Below are 12,102 nucleotides of genomic sequence, written 5' to 3' on the forward strand. Positions count from 1 at the left end.
CTTTATTTTGGGGTTATTTAAGTTAATTAAGATAAGAGATAAGATAAGATACACTTTTATTGATCCCATAATTGAGAAATTCCAGTGTTACAGCAGTCAAGGAGAAAGAGTCAGATTAAAGATTTCAAAATTAAACTTAAAAAACTTAAATAACTAGGCATGCAAATAAGTACAAAAATACGACAGCGATAAATAACAATAACAGCAATAATAATAATAATAATAATAATAATAATTATGAAAATAGGAAGTGGATAATAATGAGCAGCAGTGAATGAAAATGGGCAGTGGTCATCTAGTGCAAGTGATTGTATGTGCAAAACAGCAGACAGCTGTGGTGTCCATAAAGTGTCCATAGTGTCAATAATTAAGCCGCCATACAAATGTATGTTGGTACAGAATACTGTTGAGAATAATTCCACATTGTTATTTTGGACTTACTGAATTAATCTGTGTTATTACATACAATAATTATTAATTTCTATTCAAAGCACTTGAACTGTTATTTCATTTATATATTTTCACGTGTACCTTTAAGTTTTTTTGTTTTTTTTTTGTGTCCTCTTAGCCTCAAGTGAGAGTAAGAGTAACTATAGCTCCTACTTGACATTGTTTTGTGGGGAACAGGTGTCAGTGTAACAGACTCAGGTTAACATGTGCTGCAGTTGCGTTAGAGGGAAGCTGGTTTCATGCTGTCTTGCTGCATTTTGGGGTGAATTAAAGAAGATAAAACAAGAGAAATTGTAGCTTGCTCATTACCCACAAACTAAAGGGACTGGGGAATGCTAGGGAACAAGAAAGTAGGGTTACGCTGTCTCCACATCAGAGGCATTTTTGCATCTATGAGTTGAGTCCTAGCAAGTTGAACACAGTAATCATTCTGTTGCTTTGCATCTTCTCACCGTGCAGGCATGGATGGATTATTAAATGGGCCTACCGGGCACTGGTACAGGGGCCCAAAGTGTCAGGGGTCCCTTAGCCTTCATCTGCAAAATGTCACTCATATTACTGTAACATGTACTGATTTGGAAAAGACTCATAATGACCACAAAAAGATATAAAGGAGCTGCAAAGAGACACAAAACAACAACAAAAAATGTCACAAAATGACCTCAAAGAGACAAAACCACATGAAGATGCACAATGACTACAAAACAACAACAAAAGAAAGAGGCAAAACCATGATGTATGTGTGTTTTGCATTTTCATAATTCACCCAAGGATGCAGGAATGCCTTCTTTTGGCATTTCTATTTCTGCTTCATTGCCCATGTTTAAAACATTTGTTAGAAAAGTAATCAAATGTAATAAGATAGAATACTTTGATGAAGCAATTAAAACAGTTACATTACTTATTACATATTTAACAGGGTTACTAGTACTCTGTAACCCATTACATATCAAAAGTAACCTTCCCAACACTGGTCAAATGTTCAGTTTACCTGGTAAGTATGTTGAAATCACTCACCTATAATAAATTACAGTGTACAGATGTCATACCCCTTGAAACCTACACCCTCGAATTTGCAGGCAAGACAATTATCTTGACTTTAGACATTGATATCACCACATCAGCTGCATGGATTTCTGTCATTCAAACTGCATTTGAAACATCCATCTGCTTTCATGCTTTCACATTGTAAAGGAGAAGGTGATAGGCCATCTGTCAATCTTTAAGTCAATAGGAAGACAGATATAAAATGTGCCTGAGCATACAGCTGGGGAAGATAGGACCTTAGGAGCATGGAGATGATGACTCCTTCTCCTCCTTCTTCTCCTCCCCTCCTGTCTCTCTATCACACTTTTGCTGGTATTGTTTTCATAGCTTGTCGCTAAAGATTTGACTTATGGGCTGTCAGGTGGGCTATCTGCAGCATTACACCCAGAATGATTAAGTGTCGCAAACCAGTTAACTAGTTCATGACAGTGTGGAGATTAACCCTCTGTTAAACATAGACATGGGATAATAGTGTAAGGCTGCCCCCTAGTGACGAGGCGCAGGAACAACATTAATTGAAGATCCATTTCAGACATGTTTAAAACATAGAAATACTTTCAATAGCCTAATAATCTGTGTCTAAAATGGTTTACCACAAAGTTACCTAGTTAAATATTATAATTAGCACGAGTATCTTATGTTATATTAACTTCATATAGCCTATGTGTCTCTGTGGAGGTCAAACACAGGTGTACATACATACACACACATAAATGAAAAATGAATTAAAAAGTAATAAAAGTGTATATTGATAAGATAATTAATAAATAAATGTAACATGGAAATTTTACATACAGGCAGTGCGAAGAGGAATATTTAATTTTTGTCTTTTTGACTTTGATAAAAGTTGTAAAATGTTTTCCTGTATTTTCCTTAATAACAATAATACCCAATTTCATAATCATTGGAAGAACATTATATTGCGTAAAAATGCATTTGATTTAACGTTCACAAGAAATGGGGGCTTCTCATTACGAGAAACCTTCTAGAGAAATATCTAAAGAGCATTAGTTCCTGAGGTGCCACATGCTGGACTGCGGTACTAGTACACTACCCCACTAACCCCACTAATATGGTGTTAGATCGTCGCCAGTTTTCATGACGAACAAAAAAAAATCACAGTTACAACAAATATCTATTATAAATTTAGGACAAACGTGATGTCAAACTCCTCAGACTCTTCAAAAATCAACTTTATGCGTGTAGGAACCATATTTTTGCCGCAGTGCTGGTCGGGTATGCAAAACTGAGCCCCACATCCGCCAATCAGAAAGCTTCATACAAGACCAGGAAGCAAAAGGGGTGGGGCTTGTGTCATTCTAGCCAATCAAACCTCGTCACTAGGAAATAACTCACTGCATATCTAATCGCTTGTAGTTAGCAATGTGGCAATGCTGCAGTTTTCGTTGTTGGCATTGCAATTAAGGTAATGAATGCTGGGAAGTCAAAAGGATTAAATTTCATTTGTGTGTTTGAAAATATTACTGTGGCTGTAATTGGTAACTAATAGTAGGCTTTTGCATAAGGTAATCAATGTCCTTCAACCTCCATGGTAATTTATGAGGTCATTTTGCCATTAAACCACACAACATCCAGTCTTTTTTATTCACAATCTTGTTTTAGGATGTGTTTATGTCTTTTTTTTCAGTTGCAGTTTGAACACAATTCAACCTTGAGATATTGTTGATGTCTGCATATTTGATATCACATTGCTAATGTGGTGGTGTTATTTTATTGTACCACATGATGAGAAAAGCGTAAACACAGCTGCATGGAGACATCTTGTAGCAAATACGCTCTGTTTGTGTTGTTAGGCTAATGTCATTTTCAGTAAGAGGATAAAGGGATGAGGACTTTGTCAGCTTATCAGTGACAGCTGACCCAGGAGGCAAAAATTCACTTAAGACACATTACAGGTCATATGTTCACATCATGTCCTCATCACACACTATTCTGTTGTTACTGGGGGCTCCATGCCATGCATCCTCATGTGTGGTTGAGAGGAAAGTGGTTTAATTAGTGTAATTATGTTATGACCGTGACAAATTGTGACTCAAAGGGTTGGTAAATTGACATGTTAATGGACTGGTTGAAAGTAGCAAGCATGTGATTGCTGTAGTTTGTCCTTTTGTGTCTTTATTAGTCCTACACTGGAGATTCCCTCACTTGCCCAGCGTGCACAAACACACTCATATAGATTTATTATAATGCTTGAAAGCATAAAAATACATTTACTATGATAGTGGATTTAATTGATTTTACAAATAAATCATATCAAAATCAACACAGGCACAAGAAAGTGGTGTATTGAAGAACATTGACTGGAGATGTGTTAGAATTCGCCAGGATACAAGATGTGACCTGAAATAGTTAACAAGCAGAGGCCACATCAACAACTGATCATACAAGAAAAACATTTCTCCATGTATCATGTTATCAGCTGGGTTTTTTTCAACATGTTACTTTACTTACATTAGATATCAGTTACATCCTCATTCACATTTTCTCAGTGATACCAGTGATGCCAACTTTGTGCCATTGCTGTTCTGTACTTCAGTGTCTTTTTAAATCCTTTCTGTGACACTCAGATTAAAAAAAATATTTAATGTGTATTCTGCATCATTGTAATCAGAATGGGTTCTTATGGTTATGCATAAGGTACATAGCAGTATATGAAGTACTTAAAATTAGCTCCACCTTTACCATCTGCAAAATTAACACAATGCACACATTAATGCATTTATTATATCTGAGTCTGAATTTGTACAACTGTGCAATATACTTTTCAACTATTATCCTAAAATATTCTTACTTATACTCTTGCAATTAAGTCATTTTAAATATAATTAATATATTTGTGTCGGGTAATTTGGGACACTTTTTGGTAGATCACCAAGAACACCACCCTAAATTCAAAGGACTACCTTGACTGTTACTTTTAGAAATTGTTATAGATCTCCGCTGTATTTTTTATAAAGGAAATATCTTGCCAAGTAAAATTTTTTTTTGAAATTTTGGACCATCAAACCCATCAAGAACCCGTACCTCACTCTGATGACATATTAAGTTAAAAAGGGACTGTCATGTTTTTCCTCTTTTTTAAATGGTTTAGTCCATTTATCACTGTAGTCATGAAGGCACCTGGTAGCCTAAAAACACTGTCCAATTTTTGCTCAATTTTTTTGTCCAATGTCACCTGAATGTATTAAATACCTACTGAAAACCCTTTACCATAACAAGTTAAGTGTATTGTGAAAATATTTTGATTATCAGTCAAACATTGAATAAAATGCAACATCCTACAGCCAGTTTTGTTGTTACACCCATAATGTTTCAGCCGCAGCACACTTATTACCACATGACTTAACTTGCAAGTTCTGGGACCAGTGATCTTTTGACTCTTTGCTCTGGCCATCCCAGTTATCTCACACCAATAAAAATGGTTGCTTAATATGAAGCACATTTGTAGTACAATGCAGTAACATGTTTGGTGGCTGGCTGCCAAGATTTAAGAGTCCAGGAAAAAAAACACTGACTGTCTATATCTTTTTGATATATAGTCTGTGTGTGAAACCTCATTTGTCCCATTTTACCTGATGTCTCAAAATACCTTCGAGATAAGTGCCTCAGGAATAAGTCATAAAACCCTAAAATAGGATTGCATTTTACCGCTCATGGTTCCCTCATCTCAAAGTCAATGGGTTTTCTGTTTGGATGCCTGAAATAAGGGCTGTGGTTGACACAAGCTCAAGAGACCTTTATGTTTTGTTCTGTGACATAAAATATATCAGTAAATATCCCACCTGTGAACTTTGAAGATTCTATGTGTCTTAGGTTGCTAACAAGTGGCTAAATGAGACTACACAATGCCTTCACGCTGCGCTGAACACGGCTTTACAGTCGTTTTATGGTGGCGAGTCGACCTCTAGAGCAGGGGTAGGCAACCTGTGGCTCTTTTACTTGGAGCTCGGAGTAGAGCCGCTGCTCCTTTGCGTTGAAAGGGGTCAGTTGAGGTGGTTTGGGCATCTGATCAGGATGCCTCTTGGGCGCCTCTTGTCAGAGGTGTTCCTGGCACGTCCCACTGTTAAGAGGCCCCCGGGGCAGACCCAGAACATGCTGGAGGGATTACATATCTCATCTGGCCCAGGCATACCTTAGGGTTCCCCAGGAGGAGCTAGAAAGCGTTGCTGGGAGAGGGACATCTGGGATGCGTTGTGTGGCCTGCTGCCCCTGTGACCCAGCCCCAGATAAGCAGATGAAAATGGATGGATGGATCATGGAAGGCTCAAATATGTTTTGCGGCTCCAGGCAGATTATTTGAGAGCCTTTTTTGGCTAAAATGGCTCTTTTGATAGTGAAGGTTGCTGACAGCTGCCCTGGAGTAGAGTGGAGACTACTATTTATTTAATTTTACTTTTTTATTGTACATATTTCATCTTTCCTACCCAATGTGACTTATATTGGGTGTTTTTTGTGGTTATGGATTGGGCTTTGTTGGTTGTAAAGTCTTGTCATGGTGGTGACGTTTGGTCATGTGACAGTTGTGTAGTTCTTTTGTAGCCTAACGTTAGCTTTGTATTTCTGCCGATTGCAGGCTCTGATAATTATAAAAGTGGTGTTAATTTGTGAAGAATATCTCGCTGAACAAAACGTGCAAGTATCATAAATGTTTATTTGCCACAGAGCTTATTTTCGGCAAAAATCCCAAATCCAAAGGACAAATCCCAGAGGCTGTTTGACGAGGGAACCAACGCTTTGCTAACTCCCGGCCTACAGAAAAACGTCATCCCTGGGGCACTGTATACCAAAAGATATACGTTTTAAATAATTTACTTTTACCGATAATAGAGTATTTCCACCTTGTGACATTAACACTTTCATTTAACTAGAATATCTGAGTATTTCTTTCATCACTGAACAACAGTACGCTTCGCCTCAGGGCCCCTCTCTAACAGGTGAATCCATGTGAGAGAAAGTTTTACACACAGCACCTGAACGCAACATGACATCTTGCTCTTCCCCTTCCTCAAATGGGGAGACGCGTTCACGGGCGTGTCGCCACAAACCAATGGAGCAGTCGGAGAGGAGGGGTTAACTTTCTCATGTTAATAAATAGCCCGAGCTGCTTTCTCACGTCCGCTCTCTTACCCCAGAGAAGGCAGACCCTGGTGGACTCTCGGTACCGTTTAATTCTCAGCAAACACCCGTAAAAAACCCGCAACCATGAGCAGGAAATTCTTCGTTGGTGGAAACTGGAAGATGAACGGCGACAAGAAGAGCCTCGGGGAGCTCATCGAGACCATGAACGCAGCCAAGGTGGACCCCAATGTCGGTATGTAGGTTTTGGCACATTGTACACCAGATATCCTTTTAAATATTTATAATTTTAGCCACTTGTTTTCTAAATATCACGACCATATTTTCTGTTTTAATAGCGACTTGGTGCGTTGCCTCTTTTTATGTCACGACCGACGAGTCAAAATGGCTCGGCCATTCAATAAATCAATGACACCAATAGCATCACACCCCCTTAATTTGATGCCCTTGTAAAGTTATAATTACATTCAGTGTTAGCTCTTTATTTTTTACTGAGCCTAACACTAAGTTTCAAACAAACAAAAACATGAAGACAGATGTCAGAGACTCGGATGGATTTTCGGCAATGTCGGTGGTGGGTGTGCGTTTGCAGCTGCACGTAGTCCAACGGCCGGATCTGTCTGCTGTGAGTGTGCCGGGTGCATTCAAGTGAGCCTGCTCGTTAATAATGTCGCTCCTCTTTCATCTGCAAACGGATTAGGAACACAATAACCCATTGTGAGCTTCCCCTTGTAAACTACTTGTTTAGGCAGTTTGTTAAACAACAAAGAGGGTCACAGAAAACACTGATAAATGTAGTTTTTAGCTGTTCATTTGTCTCGTTTACCATTTTTCCAACATGACTTGAAAGCAGCCCTGTTGCCGTCTGCTTCCTGCAGACAGGCTGCTGCAGCTGTTTTTTTAGGACACTCAGGTTTTTTTTCATTCAGTGCATGACACTCTACTGGAAATTAAAAGAAGTATGGAGACGTTGAATGTGCCTGGGCCTGTTTCCGCTGTCACCGAGCCAACTGAGCTCCTCCTGCAAAAGTTGGTGTTATGCAACTGTAATGTTGTGTGCAGTGTGCCAGCCACAGAGGCAAGCTGTCACAATGTTCAGCCTCTCCTTGGACCTTGTTCCATTAATGAATCCACCCCCTTAAAGCACGAGAGTGTAACACAAGCAGACTTTTCCCAACTGGCCTCCCTGGAGAGCTTTAAAGTCAAAGTTCAGCCGATTCCTCTCAAGACTAATTTTATTTTCTTCACATTTTGGATATTTAAACTCTGGTCCTTTCCTTTGAACCCTGTGAACTCATGACTTTTATCCGACCTCTGCAGAATGCGGCCATGTGAGCGACCTTTAGGAGGCTGAACTCAGACCTTTAATGCAGACAGGCCTGACTGTGGCCAAGCAGAAATGACCTTTACCAAACCAGTAATACCGGGTTTAATATAGACTCTGGTAACCCCAAGATATAGTTACATTTTGAATGTCAGTGTCTTGACATTACTCTTTACTGTACTCTTGACCCATGCAGACTGTACTGCTGTTGAATCATGTTTGCACATGAGGGCAAACATTTTGTGCTTGTACACAGTGCAGTGCCTATAAGTTTTAAAAAAGTCGCACCATTTATACTAAATTTCATAACACAATTTATCACTCGAGTAGTTGTAGTACACAGGTATATTGATGTATTTAGTTGGAAGGAAATCTGCTGCAACAAGCGCTGCTGACGTGAAGAAGCCTTTAACAGCATCGGCAAACACTCGGCAATCATTTTAGACTTAATTGTTGATGTAAATTGTCCATTGTATGTCTGTCAATCACTTTCAGAGGGATGGTTTTTTCCATTCCAGTGGTGGTTGACCCTTTTGTTTGCATTTGCAATATAGATTCAGCCTTTCAACATGTTTGAAACAAGCAGCAACCTCCAGGGCTGAAAAGTGAAGCCAACGCGGAAGTGCCAAAAACTGCAGCTCGTCTAACAGCCACCTGAGTCTGGCTCCAAAACAGTTAATCCTCATAGACAGCCATGTTTTAATTCCCCAACTTTACAGCAGAAATAAACCTGTTTATAGACTGGTACAAAAAACAGTTTTGGTCTCTGGGCGATGAATTTTTATATAACTCACTAGTTTGCATTTTATTAGGGCTTAAAGTTACACATAATTAAGGACGGGCCACTTTGAGTTTCCTCGGGCTCTCCATCATTATCCACCCCTCGCTCCTCCACAACTCCACCCTCTTGTCCAAATACCGTCACTTCTGGCTCCAAAATTCCAAGATGGCGACAGCCAAAATGTCACAATAGCTACATCCATTATTTTATACAGTCTATGGGTTTGAGCAACAGAGCTGAATTTATGGTGGTGTTGAAATGCTGTGGGAAGACGTACATATTTAGTTTTGTACTTGGCAGCAATTCAGGGTGGTTGTCCAGTGTCTGTACGGGCTGCCCTTTAACGGACAGATCTGTATTTAAGCCCACATTTTGGCATCTTTATGCAAGGTCTGGAATCGCCCCTTTCTTTTGTATGTGCAGTTGGTATCTTCTTGCACGTAACAAAAGTTAACCCCAAACTACTGCAACACAAGAGACTGTTGGTCCTAATACAGAGACTGCATACAAACCTGACCTTTGGCATTGTTTTCTTCTTCTGGTTTAATAGAGGTGGTCTGTGGTGCTCCTTCAATCTACCTGGACTTCGCCAGGTCCAAGCTGGATGCCAAGTTCGGCGTTGCTGCCCAGAACTGCTACAAAGTTGCCAAGGGTGCCTTCACTGGGGAGATCAGGTATGTTGTGTCTCTCAGAGGAAAATAAGCAGTGTGTGGTTCACAGTATAAAACATTTTTGTGTTAATCATATGGATATTATCTGTGTTCAGCCCTGCGATGATCAAGGACTGTGGAGTACACTGGGTGATCCTGGGACACTCTGAGAGGCGCCACGTCTTCGGAGAGAGTGATGAGGTAATTACGGATGATTTTATCCTATTCTTTCACTTTGCACCAGAGTTAATTATAGGTTTGTATTTTTTTATTTTTTATTTTTTTCTCAATTCAGTTAGTTTCCAGAGTCAGTTTGCTCATTTCAGTTAAGTTTTAGTTTAGTTTTTTTAAAGATTATTTTCTGGGGCTTTTTTGCCTTTAATGACAGGATAATTTTGCGTGAAAGGGGGAGGGATAGAGGGGACGACATGCAGCAAAGGGCCACAGGACACTGCCCTTGTACATAGAGCATGAGCCCTACTTCCTGAGCAACTGGGTGCCCCTAGATTTGACACAGTTTTTATTAGTTTCAGTATCACTTTAATATTTTTCTATCGTAATATGGATGTGTATTTGTCAGGAGTAAGATGTAAAAGGTTCAGAATATGTATTGCAATACAAATACGACACTCTTAGAAGGCATTTGACTCAGTCGTGTATAAATCCCAGTCCCAATAAACACAGACACTAGTGCCTCTTTATGTTTGTTAGGTTGACAAATTTGACCAGATTTAGGAAGACTAAAACTAAATTTCTTGTACATTTTATTTTATGTTAGTCAGTTTTGCACGTATGTAATATTAATGTAGTTAGTTTTTTTTTCATTTCAGTTAGCTAAAATGTTTTTGTTCACACCTAGTTTTAGTTTGTAGTTTGAGTTAATCATAATAACCTTGCTTGGCCCCAGCTTTATCGTTGTCTCTTATGATGCTGAGCGCTAAATGGAAAGAGCTGCATCTTGTAAGATCCACAGGAAACGCACTGTACCTCCTGTGTACACATTGTGATACAGTGCTTGTGTGTGTTGTGTTAGCTCATTGGTCAGAAGACAGCCCACGCTCTGGAGAATGGTCTCGGTGTCATCGCCTGCATCGGTGAGAAGCTGGACGAGAGGGAGGGCGGCATCACCGATAAGGTCGTCCACGCTCAGACCAAGGTCATCGCAGGTACACGCCTCCCCGACTATCCTACTGTACAGTTTTATGTGCACAGGAGAGAGCGTAAATGTTGTAACACACATTTCAGTGAGAGTTTGTGCAAGCTGGGTTAAAAAAACTTGCGAAATAGAAATTCAAGTCTTATCACACGTCTCTTTCACAGACAATGTAAAGGACTGGAGCAAGGTCGTGCTTGCGTACGAGCCTGTGTGGGCCATTGGCACCGGCAAGACTGCCTCCCCACAGCAGGTAAATATCAGTAACCACAGAAAATGATAACTGCAATCTCTTCCCGTGACTCGTCGTAATGTGTGTGTCTCCCGTGTGATATGTCAGGCTCAGGAAGTTCATGAGAAACTGAGGGAGTGGCTGAAGGTCAACGTGTCTGAGGCTGTAGCTAACTCTGTGAGGATCATCTACGGAGGTCAGTCAAGATGGTGTTTGTCATTTTATTCTCATTTTCCATTTCCCACATCGGTCTCATGAATCTGTTCTTCTTCTCAGGCTCTGTGACTGGTGGTACCTGCAAAGAGCTCGCTTCCCAGAAGGACGTTGACGGTTTCCTTGTGGGCGGAGCCTCCCTGAAGCCAGAGTTTGTTGAAATCATCAACGCCAAGGCATAAAAACCCCGGGCAGCTGCAATGTGACCACGTCCAGATCAGAGGCCAGCTCCATTCAGACGATCAGTTCCATCATCCCTCACTCTCAGCACTTAGTCCTCTTCCCCTTTTTATTCAAAAGTATTTGTGTAATGATGTCATTCCCTCCTTTTCCTTTACATTGTTTGGGTATATTTCGTCACGAAGAAAAGGGACAGGTTGACACATGCACTGTACCGCACTGAAAAGAGTTAAGTCCACTGAGAATAGTCTGTGTGCATACTAACTTCCACACCAAGTGCTCAAGCTGTAAAGACGGACATTTACACCTTGAAGTGGACGGCCGGTCCACGCCTTTACTTGAAAAGTTTACCAACTTTTTGTGTGTAAACAGTGTCACAGCTCTTTGTCAATCAGATTTATTTGTCTTTTTAATATCGATGTCTCTTTCGTGTAATTATGATGTTCTGTGGCTTTTACCTCCCTGTAGACGTGCATGATCCACTCTCTCATTGGCTGTTGTGCCAAGAGGGAGCGTCCATTACGTGTTAACCATATTGTGTCATGGCCGATGGGCAGAAGGGTGGGAAGGCTGTAAGGAAACATTATAATAAATGGTTTAGAGACTGATTTGGTGTGTTATATCTTGTCGTCTTGATGAGGTTTATCCCATGACTTACTAGAAAAACTCTCCCATATTCCTGTATATACCAAAAGGTTTCATAACCTGCTGTGTGTGCATATACAGGCGATGGTAATCCCAGTGGTATTCTCAGGATGGCAGGGAGAGTATCTCATTACAGAAGTGAACTCCTGTCAAGACAATGCCATACAGAGAAGCATCGGCCTGCTATTTTTATCCCGGCGCTGAACGAAAACTGACGCACAGCAGAGGTAGACTCATGTACCGAGATGAAATTGTAGCTTTTCCAATTACAAACTTATGTACAGAAACTAATGTTTAATAGGCTGTAAAATACATCCCAAAGCACACGGA

The 12,102-nt window shown here is 40.2% G+C and overlaps 1 protein-coding gene and 1 non-coding gene across 2 annotated transcripts; one reads left to right on the forward strand and one right to left on the reverse strand.

Moving 5' to 3' along the window:
• Positions 1–2,456: 2,456 nt before the first annotated feature.
• On the reverse strand, positions 2,457–2,513 carry LOC126392544 (U7 small nuclear RNA). The gene has a single exon (XR_007570192.1). It is a non-coding gene; the product is annotated as a U7 small nuclear RNA (small nuclear RNA).
• Positions 2,514–6,617: 4,104 nt separating this feature from the next.
• Positions 6,618–11,735, forward strand: tpi1b (triosephosphate isomerase 1b). The gene is made up of 7 exons (XM_050047498.1): positions 6,618–6,829; positions 9,250–9,373; positions 9,466–9,550; positions 10,383–10,515; positions 10,670–10,755; positions 10,843–10,930; positions 11,011–11,735. Exons 1-7 carry the CDS (start codon positions 6,721–6,723, stop codon positions 11,127–11,129), a joined length of 744 nt encoding a protein of 247 aa, XP_049903455.1. The 5' UTR covers positions 6,618–6,720; the 3' UTR covers positions 11,130–11,735.
• The last annotated feature ends 367 nt before the right edge of the window (positions 11,736–12,102 follow it).

The sequence above is a fragment of the Epinephelus moara genome, chromosome 6, assembly GCF_006386435.1.
Source record: "Epinephelus moara isolate mb chromosome 6, YSFRI_EMoa_1.0, whole genome shotgun sequence".
Classification (NCBI taxonomy): domain Eukaryota; kingdom Metazoa; phylum Chordata; class Actinopteri; order Perciformes; family Serranidae; genus Epinephelus; species Epinephelus moara.